Consider the following 19708-nt stretch of genomic DNA (forward strand, 5'->3'; position numbering starts at 1 on the left):
TACTATTTTCGTTGAAATGGCAATTCGTAAGTTCGATTGTCATTCATTAGGTTGAGAAAACTGATATTAGATTGTTTTGAATTTAAAAACATTCTGGCTAAAATAAGAACCTCCTCCTTTTTGGGATTTCGGTTAAAAATGCAATCAATGATAGTACCTACCGCCTTTTGGATTGTGCATTTTGGCAATAGACTCGACCTCTTTTACAGTAGGACTGACCATAACTGACGAATAGTGGATGCCCTTTAAACACTTATACATTACCTCTATATGTATGCAAACTTTATCTATTCTAACCATATCTAAGCAAAATCCCCAATAAAAGAGAAACGCATAGCATTACAGTATATCACCGACATAACCAGCTAATCATACCGACGTCTGCAGGAACGTGTTACATCGGAACATCTGATTCCAGTGAAATTGCTCAAGAGCTTAAACTTTCATCGATCTAGGAAATTGATTTCCTTCACAAATCCCCTCGAATCACTTTCTCATGAGCAAGTTATGCCACGTACAATGTTAGCGTCGATTATCTTGATATTACCTAAGATATCTTGTAGTAGGAAATATCTTAAACGTCGCAGTTTTGTTTCCACTAAAGATTATTGGTCCAATTGTCAAATTAAATTACAAAAATCAGAAGCTCTTCCAAAAATTATCACTCTGTACATAATTGACAACGGACACCAAATAAGTATCTACTTAAAATGCGGGAACAATGTACCAGCTCAACAATCAACTTGCCAGTGGCGACTGACTGGCAATTAGAGCCATTTAGGGCCCATGTTATGCCCCCTGGAGCAACATAATATGTAAAATGTCCACCAAAAAACCTCCCGTACTCCCAAAATACAGTCTACCTTTACAAACACAACAAAAAGTCTTTACTCGCACAATAATTAAATCACGCACACTCGTGACAGTTGCACATGTACCATCCCTTATACACTACGCGTGCACTCACGCGCACCTCGTCGATCCACGGGTTTAGAGATGCCCAAACGCACCATAATTGGCGCCAACGCTTTTTGGCTCGGTATTTTTATTCATGGATTCTTGCGGCCTCTTTTGTATCCTTAAAGCCTTTTATGGCTCATCCTTTTTGCTGCCAAACGTGCGCACGCGCCGGAGCTAAGACGAGTGAGCAATTAACATTATTCTGTTTTGTGATTGCTCCCAACCAAAACAATACATATGCAATGTAATGTCGAATTGTTTTTCGTGGATTTTTGCCTGTCAGCGTTTTGGGACTGACAGCTGATCGTATGGGTCGCTTGCGCAACATATTATAATGTATACGAAGTCAGGTATTCGATGTTTTTGTTTTATTACATGTACCTACGCGATTGATGTATACGAGGTAGCGAAATATTTTACAGAAGAATTGCATCATCAACTTGTTCGTGAAAGAGAAAAACTTGACGTCGCCCAACTAGTTTCATATATCAGTACAGTGCACCGGCTGCGATACCAGATACCAGTATTTAGAAAGCTAATTTCGAATTCTAAAAATCTGTCGAAACAATGTAAATTCAAAATAAGCATGCCGCACACAAAGGGCCGCCACCGACACCGCCACTTTCTTAGGTCCCTGCATATTTGAACAGGCAATTTGCATTCCCTCAAAACGCTCAGTAAATCACGGTACTTTATTAAACAAATAGTGCTTTCATTACAAAACCAAATACAGTTTATCTGGGCTCTGTAAATTTTAAAGAGAAAACAATGGCAACGCCTTTCCATTTCTCTAAATCAAATAGTACCAAAACCGGGCGGTGGTTATGAGAGGCGCTGTCGCTGCGCCCGCGCCGCTGATTTATGTTGCGCGCGCGCACCTCAACAATTTATTGCGATTAGAACACTCTTTGTGGTAGCTGTGATTCAGATGTGCTGCGTTTTACTTGGATGTTGTTTATGGAATAGAATAGCAATATGTATTCCGGTGTCGGGAATGAAAAGCGAGTATAAGCGGCAACGATATTTTTGTGGTCACAATTTATGGCCAGACATTTCAATTTTCCCCTTGGGCTTAGGCATTGCATCGTTACCCTGGTATTTATTTAAATCTCTTAATTGATGCATTAGAGGTTTCCCTATTTGGGTAAGAAGCGTGAGCGAAATCTGCTTATAAAATCAAGTCGTTCTCTATTGCACTTTTTTGGCTCGATCACCTTAACCGTGATCACAGGGCTATCAGCTATCCTTATTTAATGTTAAACAGGTAATTACATCAATTACATACGAATACGAACCCGCGACCTCCATTCTTACTGGCGACTTAACTGTCGGCCTTACAAGGCGATCGAATTACACACAATACAAACATTTCAGATCAATTAGGTGCGCAGGCGCACCCAGTCCGAATCAATTATAATGCACTAATCTCTTATCTTGGACAAGTAAATTTATAAGTGGACTACATATTGTTGAATAAAAACGTGCGTTTTTCTCCTCGCTGTGAAAATTTTAACAATGAAGCAAAAGGGTCAGTTTAACCAGCCCAATGTGAAATACACCGCTAGGTAGTGTTGCTTCCATATGCTAAAGTAACGGATTTCCATAAAGCGGGTTGTTACTTTGTCTGCCTTTACAATGGCATAAAAAGTCTGATGTGACATTAAGATTTTACTTGCGATAGTTTGCACATGATAATGTTTGCGGAAGCCAGTAAAAGTTATTTATAAACTAATTTATTATCAATACTGGTGGCTGGATGACTGGGTATTAGTCGGAACATTGTAACAGGATTTATCGCTGAACTTCAACTCAACACGATCGTTTTTCATTGAGTAAAATATTCAGAAGTCTAATTACGAATTTGTTTTATAACTGTTAACGAGATCGAGACGTTCTTGTTCAGCCCACAATGGGCTTTAGTACAAGTTTCTTTAATATTTAACGAAATCAAAACAACAGCGGTTTCTACGTTCTGATTGGTTGATTCATTTGAGCCGGCCAATAAAACGCGCTCTCGTTTCGATTTCGTTAAACGTACAGCAAACTCGTAATAAGGTTACTGATTGGTCAGTTCGATGTAGCTGGCCAATCAGAACGTCATACACGATTCGATTACGTTGAACGTAAAATAAACTCGTGCTCCCAAAACCGCTCACGATCTGCAGTGCTTGTGTGAAGACTCCCTTATGTCGAATGGGCATAACAATTCTAGGCTATTGTGAAAGAATTTAATATCACTGTGTACATTGTTCCTTATCATTGGTCAAGCATTAATTTATTGCTTTACTATTATTACGAAAAACAGTTTTGTAGGTACAAAATTGTATATGTGCTACGAAAGAGTCTAAAATGATTGCAAGGTGTCCGTCTGTTCGATTTGGTAGTTCATTAGTAGATACAGGTTATGTTTTAATTGGTAGAAGACTTAAAAAGGATCAACAAAATACCGAAATCGATAAAAAACACAAATTCTTAAAAAATATAAGTAAACATTTTACAAAATTACTCTCTAATTCCCACAAAACACAAAAACCCGAAAGTTCCAAAGGACCGATACATGTCCTCAATCACACGAGCAATTCTTTAGATTCGCCACACTCCCAAATTGGTTGCAATCGTCATTCGTTACGGTGTAAATGTTCACTTTACTCGATTGGCGGATATTCAAATAAGTGTTACGGACCTTAGGAAACTCTCTCCGTCAGAGCATGGGGTCACATGATAACTTAAGACTTAGAGCTGCTAGCACTTGAAATATGGCCTGAGAATCGTTATGTTTCAAATTATTTTGAATTCATTTCATTTGTTGTTTGTACTGAATGGAGGTTGAATTGTTTGCTGAATGCACGCAAGATATCTATTATATTACATCTAGCTGCTTCGTTGGTCGAGTGGTCGCAAGTGCGATTGTCGGACAAGAGGTTTCGGGTTCGATTCCCGGGTCGGGCATAGTGGGCTTTTTTCGTTTTTTCGAAAATTTCTCAGTAGTAGCACGGAGTCTGGAATTGTGTCTAGTATTTGGCAATAGGCTCATCCCCCTATTACTTGGGACTTATAACACAAATGGTGAAAAGTGGGTGTACATTGTATAGCAGCTTTACGTGCCGTAATGGGCACCTCTGCCTACCCCCAATGGTAATAGCAACCCCTAACTTTAACTGCAATTTTAAATATAATATTTCAGAATCGTTACGGACTTGCTAATCTCCTCCAAAAATCCTATCGTGACAGTTTCATTCAGTTCTATAATCTCATTCATGAGATTACAAAACCTGTAATAACTTTCAATTTAAAATGAAACTTAATCCAATTAAGTTAATGCAGATTATTCCACTTGAGCTTATCAGTTACATCTATAATCACGATCATTGATTCTCATACACGCATTACAATCTCATAGGAGTCTCGGCCTTGCCCTCTTGTGCTGTGCCCTCCGGCCATACTTTCACTCTGAGTGCTTCCCTCTTCACATGAAAGCCATTTCTAGGTATCATTTTATACATTCCAACATTGTTATTCTTCAACATTGCTAAATCCTTCTCCATATTAAATATTTTGAATTTGAAATCAACGGTATCAAGTTACCTTGGTATTGGATTATCATATTTGATGTCTTTTGGAGAAAGTTCAAAGTCGATCGGACTAAATTTCCACTAGAGGTTCGGTTGGGCATACAATAGTATGTCTACTTCTATTTAGGTCCAAACCTTTCCAAATCTGGATGTCAAATCAAAACCAAACCAACAAACGTGTTCAAACGGGTTAACTTGTAAATATTTCACTTCAGATGAGTTTATTTTTAACTAAAACACCCTTTATCTCTCTTGAATTAAGTTGTATTTTTCATCCTTATCGGAATATTCTTGATCAATCGATATAAAAATATGGAACTAATCTTCCATCGCTTCATTTCCTATCAGGTTCTACGATAATTATGGTATCGTAAAACTTTATGTGTTCCGCGCCTATTGCCAGCTCCAGTAATTAAACTACTATTAAAATCTTTACGCCCGATTATTGAACAGGCTTCAGAAACTATTAATCGCAAATTGAGTAAAAGAGGTTGGACATATAATCGCTTTATTTTTAAAAAGTTTCTAATAGTCAATGGTAATTCCGATGACATTTATCATGCATTGTCAATGTCAAACTCGTTAAGATACGTTTACTCAGTTATTATTTAATAGATTTATTTTGTATAAGTTATTTATTTCACTTATTCCTTAATCGTAAACAATTCGCCGTTAAAATGGATTCAGAGACTAGTATTGTATCTGAGGTAGTAGAAACAATATTTAAAGTACAATCTGTGGAGAGCTCCATAGAATTACCACCAGAACAGTGGTCGTCGCTGGAAATAGTAATACCTGAAGAAAATCAGAAGAAACTTCTCTATGAGGAAGGGTTGTATGATCCCGGCAGCGGAGAAATATGTGCCAAGTATATAGGAGTGTCCGCCAGCTCCATACTACGACACCCTTACTACAATTACCCAGCCATCAAAGACCCGGGGATTGAGGAAGCTTTGTTACAACCTGAGAAACCGATCGTGTACCCCGACGATGGCCAAGAGTTATATCTAGCCACCTGCCGCAAAATGAACCAGTGTCCAGTCAGGAGCTTTTATAGAGGTTTACTCGATAAAGAGATAGACCTGCGATATTACTGTGTCAGTGCTGCAGGAATCCGGGCGATGACCATCGCTTTAAGGTACAACAAGACAGTCAAAACTTTAAATCTTACTGATAACTTTTTGAACGACGACGCCAGCTATCATTTGGGAGAAATGCTTCTATCGAACAACACTATAACAGATCTCATTTTGCGCGGCTGCAGAATTGGTCCGACGGGTGTCTCCCGGCTGGTTTATAGCTTGCCACAAAATAGAGGCCTGCAGAATCTTGATTTGAGCTATAACCAGTTAGGGGATGAGGGCATGGAGCATATTGCGAAGGCAGTGTTCTATGGGATAGACATAAAGAAAATCAATTTAAGCTATAATAATATAACTGGAAGAGGTGTTATGCTGTTGGCAGAACCTTTCGAGACAAACAACAAGTTCACTCATATAGATCTTTCGTGGAACAAAGTATTTACTCCCGGGAGTTACGCTTTCCTTTCCAAGTTATCAGAAAGCACTTGCCTTCAAGAATTGAACTTGGCATGGAACTCATTGTCTGGTGCTCGATTAAGTCAAGCGTTAAAAGATATTATGCTGTGTCCTTTATTAAATGACCTAAACCTCAGCAACAATAAGCTAGAAGGAGAAGCTATAACTAACATCATAGCTAATTTAGGCAAAGCTAAGAAACTAGTCTGTCTCAATTTGTCGTTCAACCCTCTCACACCTGCTGATGCTATGAAAGTTCTAAATAAAGTGAGGGCCCCCGCTGTGAAACTACATAAGTTATACTTGGATAATGTATTTGTTACTGGAGAATTTTTGAATCTACTCGCACGTATGAAAGGTATGAAGTCTAAGAAAAATTTAATCGTGACGTACGGAGGTGTAGTTGGCAGTTTTATACCTAAGGGACCAGACATTAGGGAGCTGATTCTGAATAGAATTGAATACCTCACTAAGAAGTCGAAGAAGCGTTCAGTAGACATCGCACTCGTATTTCTGCAGCTACAAAAAGAAAACCGTACTATAATAAACAACAAAGATTTCGGGGGGGTTATAGAGTCATTTGGAGCACGTCTCGATGAAGGCCTTGTAGAAGAATTATGCTTGACTTTCCCAGGTCCAAGAACTGCTAAATCTAGAACTGTAAATGTTGACCTTATAGTAGAGTATGTCAAACGAAAATGGCCTGACAGGAAACTCCCTCCTACGCCTCCTCCAGAACCTGAACCAGAACCACCACCGCCCAAAGGAAAAGACGCAAAAAAGGGAAAGAAAGGCAAAGGAAAAAAGTGAACGTTGTGATTTATTTTATGTTGAAACATTTATCTTTTTTCAAGTATTTAGATGACTTGTAGGAGTTATTAAGATTTTTAGTTAATTATTTTAATTACTTTATAAATATTTAGTTAATTTTGTATGATTTAATTTTTTAAGACTGTTATGGCGAATGGCGTCTATAGGTAAGTCGTGTTTAGAGATATTTTTAATGCAACTCATAAGAACTGATTAAATAAATATATTTTATATTCTAGAGTTTTTTATCGATTATATTATTTTTATTTTAACTAAATTAAAATATACTATTACTTGGATTTCATATTTGTTACTTCCAACCGGCAGATTATTGTGAGCTCTAACCTATATAAACTCTTTTCTAAGTAAGACAAGATCAATTCTTAAGAAAAAATACAAATCTGAAATATCAATTACAATTGACATTAACAAAACCAAAACCGACCAAAAAATAAGTTTTAAAAATGTTCATTTAACAGTTAAATAACCAAAAAAATAAAGTAAAAACAAAATGGATTACGACAGCAATGAAGTCGTAAGTGTGACAATCGAAGAACTCTTCCCTGTACAATTTGATGATGTAGAATCCTCAGAGGACCCACCGGAATCTGAATGGTCTTCCCTCATTCTTGAGGCTCCTTCCAAACACAGTAAGCTCAAACTGCACGAAGAAGGTTTGTATGACCCTGGCTCTGGAGAAATATGTACTCACTACATAGCATGCTCCTGCAGCTCAGTGTTCAGGCATCCTTACTTCAACTACCCAGCTATAAAGGATCCTGGTATAGTAGATGCATTAACTAAACCAGAACCAATAGTAACGTTCGCAGACGATGGCCAAGAACTGTACCTACATGTGTGCAAAAAAGCAGGAATCTGTCCAATGAGATGCTTCTATAACTCATTGTTAGATAGCAAGATAGATTTGAAATACTATGGCATCCATACAAAGGCATATCCCACCATGAGTGCAGCGTTAAGTCGAAACAAATTTGTCAAAATCTTGGATCTTTCAGACAACTGGATCTGCAGGGATGGATGTTTCCATATTGGACAACTGCTGACTACCAACAATACTATAACAGAACTCTATTTAACTGGTTGTAGAATTGGACCTGATGGTGCTAAACGCATTTTCTGTTCCTTGTCCATCAACCGGTCGCTCACCAAACTTGATCTCGCAAGAAATGAGTTACATGACGAAGGGGTCCATCATTTAGCGGCAGCCATTTTGCAGGGAGCAGATATCACTCATTTAAATCTAAGCGGAAACAAACTAACTTATAGTGCTGTCTTTGCGCTCTGTGAAGCATTTGAAATTAGAAACAAATTATCGCATTTGGATCTATCGTGGAATACTATTGTTGCACCAAAAGCAATACTTCGGATGTGCACATATTTATCTGACAATATACATTTTAGGGAACTTGATTTATCCTGGAACGGGCTAGACAGCCGCATAGGGGGGGCTATAAAGATCCTACTGTTAAACCGATTCATTACAAAAATTGATTTAAGCAACAACAAACTGCATGGTGAAGCAATAAAATTTATTGCACAGAATTTAAATAAAGCCAAGAAACTTCAATGTTTAAATCTATCTTTCAATCCTCTTACTCCAAGAGATGCTATGATACTACTCCAGCGTTTGAGAAGTCCTGCTGTCAAACTAAGAGAACTTCTTCTTCAAGATGTAACTGTTGAACCAGAGTTTATGCAAATGCGTCAAGAAATATTATCTCTGAACTTTCGCAACGACACTATTATTACTCATGGTTACGTGCGACTTGGAGCAACACCTCCCAAGTTCGATCCTAGGGAACTACTTCTGAATAGAATTCAAGCTATTGGTAATTCAGCAAAAAGTAAAGCAAAGAGGTTTGATGCCGTATTAATTTTGTTGAAACTACATAGCAAAAATCCTACCCCGCTAGGCGTGAAAGAATTTACTGCAGCACTAAAACGATTGGACCTGAGGTTGGATGAAGATTTAGTTCTGGAGTTATCTGAAGTCTTCCGCGGACCAAGACAAGGGAAATACTTTTCTATTAATTTAAATAGTATTGTTGACTTTATCCATCGTATGTGGCCAGATAAGCAGACGCCACCACAGACCCCTCCCCCTGTAGTAGAACCTGTCCCTCCACCAAAGGCTAAAAAGGGAAAAAATAAAAAGAAATAATACGATATTTGGATAGTGCTTAGTTTTATTTTAGCTCATGTACTTACGTTTAGTGATTGGTTATATTCTTATAAGGAACTTAGTATACTTTTAGATTAGAATTTATTTTAGATTTGTATAATAAGTAACGATTAAATGTTAAGATTTTTAAAGTGGTCTCTTTTTAATTGTGTTCGACAATGATATAAATAGGTGATTTACATGTTGGATATGAGGCTGCGCGTGAGTCGTGTCCGTTGTCTCACGTCAGGAGTAGTGTGTCAGTGTCATCATGCAGTTGTGACGATATTGTGATACAAGAAACATTTGCATGGCAATGGATGACCTTGTATCTATTTCATGTAGATCACGTTTATGTGGTGCGTGCTTATTGAGTAATCCAGATATTATTGTAGGTTGAATTTAATCCATACCGCTATAAATAAGCTTTCATATTATTTTTCCCAAAATTGCAATTTTCTAGAGAATTCAAAACACATGTGGAGGCATCATCATCATCATCATCATCAGCCTATAGCAGTCCACTGCTGGACATAGGCCTCCCCAATTGTTCGCCACTTTGCTCTATCACTAGCGACTCGCATCCATGTGGAGGCATATCTTCCTCCAATCTTTATCTGTCAAACTAATAAAAATGTCTAATAAAATAAATAATCATATTGGATTACATTTGCTAGGAAATAATTTCCATAGAAATAAACATAACAAACGAATGATTTACTTAACCCTCAATAAAGGAAACACTTCATATCATAAACTTATAAGTAGCTATTTGTGATTAACATTACAAATTGCGGCGCAGGAGCATGGAGCTGTACTCCCGGCGGCGGTTGCGCGGGCGCACGGTAGCGTGCGTCACGCAACCTGGACTTGTCCGCTTTATTATTATTTATTGCTTTCAAATAATCTCCGACTAGATAATGCTGTAGGAAATGTAGTGCTGCAGCATTCTTGTTGCTATGTGGACCTGAAATAAGATGTTGGATGATGGTAGCTGAAGGTCTCATATTGTCATGTCCTGACAGAGATCTCTATCTAGGGCTGTCAGCAGATACCCGTCTAGGGTCTGGCAATGCCAGTTTCCAGCACCCCTTTTTTACTTCACTTTCTTTATGTAGCGTGTAAATAAAGAGCTCCTTCCGCGATATCTTGTAATCTGTTGTGACATTTGTAAGCAGAAAAAGTAATGTGCTTTTAAAGTGCGAAAAGAGTCTTTATTTTTTTATGGGATTCGTTGTGTGAATGTGTGTGCTCTTTCATACTAAACTTAGTAATCAGAGTAAGATTTACTTGTTAATTTTATTTATTGTCTTTTTTCAACAAACGGGCTTTAATTATTATATATTTAATTAATTGCCTGAAGAGTGAAATAAATATAATTATCACACTTTAGTATTATAAACGTAAAAGTTTTTTTTGTTTGGATGTTTATCCAAGAATTACTCTGAAACTACTGAATGGATTTTGTTAAAATTTGGAATACAGACAGGGTATGAGCTGACTTGGGAGATAGGATACTTTTTATCCCACGGGAACGCGGGCAAAGCTGCTGGCAGAAGCTAGTTTTATAAAAATGGTGATTAATATAATATTGAAAGCCCTGTAGGTTTAAGTCATTACGAAAGTATTCAGAGCCGCTATCATAGTTTGGTATCAGAAACTATTTGCTCTGTAATGCGGAACTTTATTGTGGGTTGATTCTATTTATAATGAAGGGTAAATAATAATACATTAGCATGTAACTAATTTATTACAATTTTCACAAAATACGTTGATTTTTTGGTCGTAATTCCAATGAAGTTATGAGTAAAAAGATGTAGATAAGTGCTCAGAAAGTGGCACATTAAACTGTGGACAATTGGCAATGTTTTTGTAGCATGGGACTGCATGTTGGAAAATAGAGAGGGGCGTGGTTTGTAACATCCCGCGCTCCCCGTAAAGTGTCACACATTACGTTAAAGGGAAATCCTGTTATGGCATCTCTTTGTATTTAATTTTGTTTCATGGTTTAAATCATGCCATAAAATCTACAGAAGTTTTTTAAACAAAACAGTAAAACTGCATAATATGTCTTTTTAAACATTATTTTAAAATTTACCGTTTTTTTTCTTGTTGCAGGTAACTTTCGCTGTTGTGTAGAAAGTGCAGTGCTTGCATAGTGACTGGACATGTACAGTAACTGCACATGTACAGTGACTGAGCCGTAAGTTGCCTCCGATCTTTGCTAATTTGTTAATTGCTTGTGATTGTTTCATAAATGAGAGAAGTGAAATGAAAAGGAGTGCAGATGTGATTTCACACAGAAAACCGACGTGAAACAACACTTGCGTTGTGTGTCGTTGTATGAGTGAGATACCGGAGCCCAATTACACCTACATTTCTACACTAATATATAAAGCTGAAGAGTTTGTTTGTTTAAACGCGCTAATCTCCGGAACTACTGGATCGATTTGAATAATTCTTTTTGTATTGAGTAGTGCATTTATAGAGGAAGGCTATAAGGCAACATTACGCTATAACCAACAGGAGCCGAGAGGGAGTAACTAGTGTGAAATAATGATCATAAAGCAAATATATTTCCAATTTGATGCACTCGTTCTCAAGTTGCGTGATCAAGGAAAATTAATTATTTTTCTAATAATATAATATTGTTTAAGAATAACCCTTTTACCCTCCCATTCACGGTTTCTAATTAAAAATATTAAATAGGTAAATGTAAGATTACGCCCCGTAATCACTTGACTAATGCTTTATGAATATTTATGATGGTATATTATAGACAACAGCTTGTCAAGCTAAACTATACTGTCAATTTACTGAAGTGTAATTCCAACCTTATAGCTTAGGTTATAAAGTTGAGAATTCATTAAAATGTTCTTTGATGTTTTGGGTATTGTGATGTGCGTGCGTTCTTCTATAAAGATTTATATGCACACAGCGTTCGATTTTTCATTATATTTTTTAATTAAATTTTAATTATTGATCTTAAAATCGCATTAATTTGAAATAAAATTGTTTATCTGATTATAAGAGATTTTTTTTATTAAACATGGCGTTACAGAGTCTGTTTTAAATTGTTATTTTTATTTTATTAATTGATTTTAAGTTGCACCATTATCTACTATAATAATAAACTCGAACTGAAATAATTCTCTCAGTGTACCGCACCTCTGTCAACGCAAGCGATGTTGATTGCGCCTGCGCACCGGTTGTCGCTATAAATTGAAAGTAATGCGTCAATTTTTTCGCCTATCATTACGCGCAAACTGTATCGGCGTTCGACGATTTGTCCAATTCATTTAGGGCTGTCGATAATACTGGGTTTTTAGTGGATATTTTAATATTATAAAATGCAATGTGTAGTACGATTGCGTAGACTAAGAATGAAATGAATGAGAAAATGGATAAATGTTATCTATTTTATTTATAAGCCTCTGATTCTTCCTTTCCTTCGTCTCTGGGCCTAATTCCCGACTCCGTATTTGATCGATAGCATTAGGAACCAATCGATCAAGTAAGAAAAAACACAGAATTGAACAACTTTTAACTGTACTTGTTCGTCAAATGCCATTTTTCATATTAAGAAGAAATTATTATTATTTTACCAGTTGATAACCATTGTTACTCTAGGCGATCTGACTATAAGCGTATCTTTTGTCGTGGAACTGCCAGCCCTAACAAACCTAACACCCAAGCGTAGTCCAAGTCAGTAGAAAGTATTCGAAGTGGCGACCGACCGTGGGCGAGCACTTATTACTTATTCGACCAAAGCTTTTCCTCACAATCGTTTACACTTTTACTTTTAATGTTATCACGCCTCTTAGCCCGAGGCCTAGACAGCTAACGTATGAAATTATATCGTACAGTCTGAGACTGATTGGAATTCGTCGTGTCGTCGGTGAGAAATGAGATCAATGAGGTGAGATCGTTTTGTTATGAGAAAAAAGACTCGCTTTCTTTAGCTTGAGGTCAAGTGCTTGACTGGTGTGTCTAGCGTATGTTGTGCATACTTTTAAATCTTTTTACTGTCAATAGACAAACTGTTAACTCGTTAACATGATCAAGGTGTTCATATTGATTCTGTCTGGAATTTTGTCAGAAAATACTTAAAAAATACACCTCTCTTCTTTATTGGGGAAAATCATCCAATGTTTTCTCCCACCACACCGTCAGAGAGCCGTAAGAAAGAGTTAGATTCTTACTGCTTATCAACCACCCTATTCCTACTCTTGTTAAGTTGTCCGTAGCTGGAAAAATACACAAATACACTTCTAATTCTTCAACGTAGTGAGTAAGTTTGAGAATACGAAACAAATGCATAGTTTACTATTAATTTGTTTTGACTAGGTATAAGTTTTCAACTAAGTAAGTAAACCAATCTTTCAAACCTACATACGAAATTCCACTTTAAAATCAAGTGGAACCAAAGAAAAAAGGCCCTTTAGTATAATATATCAGTGATATAAGGCCACAGAGTAAACAAAAAGTCATTACATGATCCGCCATTGTTATGAGAGTCCAAGTAATCGGCAATAACACCATATTGGATGAAAAGTACCCCATAACCAGCCCATCCTTGATATCTTCCGCATGAATTATTCAAAAAAAGAATCTTAACCCGAAAATGCTCGGAGCGTTTTCGTAAATTGCGTACGCGCATCACCGCAGAACAGAACTGATAAAAAATTGAATTCGCCCATGTAAATCGTAAAATTTTAAAGGTAACATTTTTATGTTGATTTATTTGTCGATGTTTATGTATGGGAGGCTGGGAGGCTGGGAGGGAATTTGGTGTGAGGCCACTTTCCTTTTCAGTTTAAGGAGGCAATGAGGTGTGCTGACCATGTTCTTTTTTAATTAAAGCCGACGTGCACTGTTTTGTAATTGCAACCTCAAAGTTACGATATTTATTTTAGGCGTCCATGGGTATAATAAGGTACTGTTTATTCAATAGTTGACTAAAGTTGTTTTTTTATATTAGGTGAACTTAAGTAGTAGGCATATTTAAACTAACGGCTTTAAATATGTCAAAAAAGTGGGAAAATAATTAGGTATCATTTTCTTCCTACAGCTTAAATTTTCGGACTCCTAACTTTAAAATAACTTAGCTGCACTATTTGAAGAAACGAAGCTATAACTTACTAAGTTGGCTCTCACATAACACTAATATATTCTCCACGCAAACGTTTTCGCAAAAACGTTTAAAGACTCACGTCTGCGCATGCGCCGTACGAAAGGGAAATGCGCCCGCGCATAAGAAAGTACGCGGTTCAAGTTTTATTATTATTGTGATTAGTTAAAGGCTTTGGTGCATTAAATTAGCGTTGAAGCTATTGTTTTCAATTATTTGTAGAAAAATACACAACTTTATTGGTCTTAATTTTTGTTCGTGTTTGGATAAACCTTTCCAGTTTACAAAAATTTATTAACACGCAGAACGTCTAATATTTCATCTGCCCACTGCATATAATCCCGATTCGTCAATTTTGGAAGACGTGAAAGTCAGATTATTGAAATAAAATTAGGAAAATAATTAAAATATCAATATAATATTGAGTAAAAGGAATCAATAAATAGTTACTACTTGATACAAACACAATATAAATTGCAGGCACGTAGGGAATCCGATGAGAATCTTATTATATGTTGTAAGTAGAGAGTTACAGCGCGCCCAGGTACTGCATCATCAGGTATGGAAACATATGGGTCTATAAGACGCACAGGGGCGAGTACCAATAATATACCATGTGAGAAAACCAACTTTCTCCAAAAATAAATGGCAAAATAAACTAATATTATGGCTAAATAAATAAGATCGCGGTTTTTTTTGTTTATCCGTGCAAAATAACTTCTAAATACTCTTCGTTCTCTTCGTCGACGTAAAATCTACCTGTATTGTTAAAAAAAAGGTGAAGTTATCGCCTTTTTTGGCAATTCTTCAGAAATAACAGATTGGCTAGAATTATCTCAAAATATCACTTAGATTATTGTAATGTTGAATCTAATATAAAAAGTAATAAAATCATAACTTATGAATTTCGAATTAACAGAAGCGTTTAATTCAGCATTAAGCTCCCGTATGTTTACACTCAAAATCTGGGACACCTGCTCAGTGGCTGACCTGAGAGGACCCACCTCGCCGGGCCATTTATTGGCCAATATTATTAATAATACGTATTATAATTATTTATACTTCGTTATCCGATTGAAGATTTACTTTTCACATATTTCATGATAGTATTTTGGTAGAAGATTTCCTTTATCATAATAAATGGTTTGGTGTATTGTGGCATGTGGCAGTATTAACTAATTTTTATGAGGTAGGGCGATAATTATTAAGTATAAGCAGACGGATCACCTGATTGTAAGCAATCGGCGCTATCCATGAACACCCGCAACACCAGAGGAACTACGATTACGTTGCCGGCCTTTTGGAGATTAGGGACCTGTATTTTTATCTCGATATTTATTTAATGTCTCACACCTGAAAAGGTAGGAAAGCAGCTTATGATATTTATTTCTGTTACAAAAGATTTATAGACGAAAACCGTCTAACCTAGCTTGGAGTCGAGCTAGTATTTTATAAGCAAGGACAGGTGGCAACGTCTGTCGCCTACTTATAACAGATACGATACAGTTTATTATTAACGGCACACTACGTAACACTATTATATTCAAGTGTAAATAACTTAAAAGTTATGTCCGTACGTCTGTTGAAAAGTTTGCTAAAGAATAATATTTTAAGTCACACGAATAACGGTACCTGAATGCAAAGTTTGCGTTTTGCTTTGTACCTTCAAAAGCTATATATTTAGTTAAGTGGTTTACCTTAAATGCTTTTCGTCAGTTAGGTTTATTTATTCTTTTTATCAATTGTTACATAATGGCTCGAATAAACCAACCAATCAGGGCGCCGTACTCGTTTTGATTTCTTTAAAACTTACTAAGGGTTCTGAACACAAATTAAAGTCCAAAACTCAAATTTGTTTTAAAGAGGTTCTGCAACTTTAGGTATTCTTCATTATGTATAATTTTATTAAGTATCTTTTCAAAAAAATCTAGTTGCAAGGACCAACACCGCTTGCTAAGCAAATTTGTTTTAAAGAGATTTCTACTACTATCTCAAGTCTTTCCTTCATAACCAAGAATATCTTGATCATCATTTGCAAAAAAAGAACTAGTAGGTACCCAAGGACCAACAACTTCAACAATCCTATAAAATAATAAACGAAGCGTTAAGAATCGACTAGTAACGTTCACACGGCCACACAATACGTATCATACGAACAGCGGCTCAATCGGAACTAATATATTGAGATATTTTTCTTGGACCGCCATCGATCACTCAGCCAATTTACAATTACTGCCTGCCGTACTTCGTAGTGGTACTTTATTAGTGAGCACACAATAGGTACAGTGGTTGGAAAGTACATTGTAACTATTTTACTAAATTTATTGTTAGGCACACAAAACTGTGTTTCTAGGTAGTTACATTTTGATAATAGGGTAGAACCATTTACTTTCGATGATATATTGATTAGCAATATCGCGTGAGTTCCTTCTAGGTACGTTTTATACGTAGAAATTACGTATTTGCTCCCACTCCTAAACTAAAAATAACTAAAAACTAATTTTTTTCATTACCTAACTGATGGACTAAATAGATTTTTAATTTTCATACCTCTATCATCTTATTAACTAATATAAATTAAAATTAGGTTTTTATACGACAAAAAAACTGAAAAAAATATAACAGTTAAGTAAGTCTACGTTTCTTGTAAATTGGTCTATTGTAAAATGTTCAGAAGTTTTAATTTAATTTTGCTAACATCTTGCAATATACGGAAGTGAAACATCGACTCTTCTTTTTTATTCGACTATAAATTAAAAAACTATTTCACGTTCAGGTGTCAAATTCAACGACTTTCTCGATATCGATGTCACAACAATTTTAATGTTGTTTGTTGTCAAATATATTTTACTTTTCCTAATTAAAGTGTTAAAAGATGTTTCATGATTTAAACATTCCCAAAGAACTTAGTCATAAAATAGTTCCATAGAGATTTAAATATAGACGTTATGTTTTATATACTGTGTTAAACGGATAAACGTATAAAAATACATACATTAAGAACGCATGTCTAATACAGGGTGACTTTGAATTCCTGTCAGGAGGTGATAATACAACTAAATTCCTACAAAATTAGCCTTAAGGTCCCTGTGTCCGAAAGTGTCTAATTTCTGAGATATTCAACATATTTGGTTTTGGCCAAAAAATCCCGAAGTGACTACAAAAACATCAATAAATAAAAAAATACTGGTTGGATTTTAGTAGTTGTAGTTTTAATCAGTTGCCAATACATCGGTTATCAATTATAAATACTAATAATTACAGAAATATCATTCGTTTTAAAATAGCAAGTGATTTCCTATCAAATTTTGTTTTGTGTCACTAATTTGGCCGATAGCAAACTGGATTTATTTCAAAAAATATATATGACACTAAGCGTACAAACTATTAGAAAAACTTCCTTGGTTTATTAGCTACCCAGAAACGTAAAATTATTTTCAAAATTCTCAAAAACAAATGAATTAATTGATGATAAGTAGAGTGTAAAGAGAAAAGGGCAATTTCAAAAACATCTTTATTTGCAAAATTTTGTTCAAAGTGACCTCATCTATGACGAATACATGCCCGAACATGCTTCCTTATCTCTATGACGGTCACTCTTGGACTGAATATGCGTCTTATTTCGTCACTATGTTCAAGTATGTTTCGGAGAAGAATTTCGATGCACGGCCAATTCCCTCTTCATAAACAAGGGACTTCATGTAAAAATTAACCGGCGTTAGATTCTGGACACCGCGCTTGCCATGTAGTTGGATCCCCGTGTCAATATAACGCCTGGGAACCAAGGTATCCAATCATTGCCCCACAGTAGTTCGATAGTGCGCTGGATAAACTATCACAATATCCATTATAAGCCCCAAAAAAGTCAACATCATTGTTTTAAATTTGAATTTAGAAACAATATGAATTAACTTATTCTACTTATTGAATTAATTTAATAATTTGATTGACGAATTTATTCCACACGACGATTGTTAAGTGCATTATCGAACTACTGTGCGGCAATGGTCGGATACATTGATTCTCAGGCATTAGATTAGTAGGGCGGTCCAATTCCATGTCATGCACAATGACCAGAACCTAACGCCGGTTAATTTTTACATGAAGTCCCTTGTTTGTGCAGAGGGAATTGAAATTCTTCTCCGAAACATACTTGAACATAGTGACGAAATATGACGCATATTCAGTCCAAGAGTGACCGTCATAGAGAATAGGAAGCGCGTTCGGGCATGTATTCGTCATAGGGGAGGTCACTTTGATCAAAATTTTGCAAATAAAGATGTTTTTGAAATTGCCCTTTTCTCTTTACACTCTACTTATCATCAATTAATTCATTTGTTTTTGAGAATTTTGTAAATAATTTTACGTTTCTGGGTTGCTAATAAACTAAGGAAGTTTTTCTAATAGTTTGTACGCTTAGTGTCATATATTTTTTTTGAAATAAATCCAGTTTTCTATCGACCAAATTAGTGACACAAAACAAAATTTGATAGGAAATTACTTGCTATTTTAAAACGAATGATATTTCTGTCATTATTAGTATTTATAAATAATAACCGATGTATTGGCAACTGATTAAAACTACAACTACTAAAATCCAACCAGTATTTTTTTATTTATTCATGTTTTTGTAATCAATTCGGGATTTTTTTACCAAAACCAAAAATGTTGAATATCTCAGAAACTAGCCACTTTCCGCCCAAGGACCTCAGGGCTAATTTTGTAGGAAATTAGTTGTATTATCACCTCCCGAGAGGAATACGTCGAATTCAAAGTCACCCTGTATAATGATACATAATAAATTCCAGTTTCACTAAGTTTTGAAGTAAAAAAGTAAGCGACAAACTACGACAAACTTATTGAACTCTTCACGCAAACGAGAAATAGATGGCACTGTGTACCCCATCCCTTACAGCGCAGGTCGGCGCCCGCGCAGATACATCACCGACACTGCGAGAATATGATTAGTGTATTGTGTTCCTGTTTATTTATTTACAAAGTACTTCGTGAAGGATTGCACTTGCTAACTGACAGTTTGTTTTTATAGGTATCGGCCGAGAAATTATGGCTGGGAAAGTATGCATCGATGTTCTGACGCTACATTTTAATTTATTTTGCTGCCTTACTTTATATCTATGTGGAGGATTGCTATTGTTCCTGAGTACGATATACTGTCATCTATTGGATTGATTGTAGGCGTAAGTAATGATGACAATGAAATAATGTCCTTGAGTCAATAGTTCGGTTAGGTCGCTGAAGGGGGCGTAGTTGAACCCGTTGTTAACACGGTTGCTGATATATTGTGTCATGGACATGGTGCGAAAGCCTACGACATGAAATCGTGTATTGATTCTAACTTTAACTTATTTAAGATTTACCAATCAATTACAATGTTTCTTCTCATGACACTTGATAGGCAAAAGCTATAACAAATTGTTATTTATACACTAAATACACTAAATATGGTTCTACAAACACTACCTTTGACGGAATTCCTTGGAAATCCAATTAATTT

At 35.9% G+C, this 19708-nt stretch overlaps 3 protein-coding genes across 7 annotated transcripts in view; all 3 read left to right on the plus strand.

The window, feature by feature from the left end:
• The window catches only part of LOC118266911 (protein outspread), a 266463-nt gene that overhangs the window by 161644 nt on the left and 85111 nt on the right, over window positions 1-19708 (plus strand). The gene's annotated exons all lie outside the window — the stretch shown is intronic.
• Window positions 5081-7123, plus strand: LOC118266914 (leucine-rich repeat-containing protein 74B-like). Its single transcript, XM_035580558.2, has one exon. It carries the CDS (start codon window positions 5210-5212, stop codon window positions 6878-6880), a length of 1671 nt encoding a protein of 556 aa, XP_035436451.1. The 5' UTR covers window positions 5081-5209; the 3' UTR covers window positions 6881-7123.
• LOC118266913 (leucine-rich repeat-containing protein 74B-like) lies at window positions 7285-9214 on the plus strand. Its single transcript, XM_035580557.2, has one exon. The coding sequence runs from the start codon at window positions 7392-7394 to the stop codon at window positions 9060-9062; it is 1671 nt and encodes a 556-aa protein (XP_035436450.2). The 5' UTR covers window positions 7285-7391; the 3' UTR covers window positions 9063-9214.

This window comes from Spodoptera frugiperda, chromosome 23 (genome assembly GCF_023101765.2).
Source record: "Spodoptera frugiperda isolate SF20-4 chromosome 23, AGI-APGP_CSIRO_Sfru_2.0, whole genome shotgun sequence".
NCBI lineage: Eukaryota > Metazoa > Arthropoda > Insecta > Lepidoptera > Noctuidae > Spodoptera > Spodoptera frugiperda.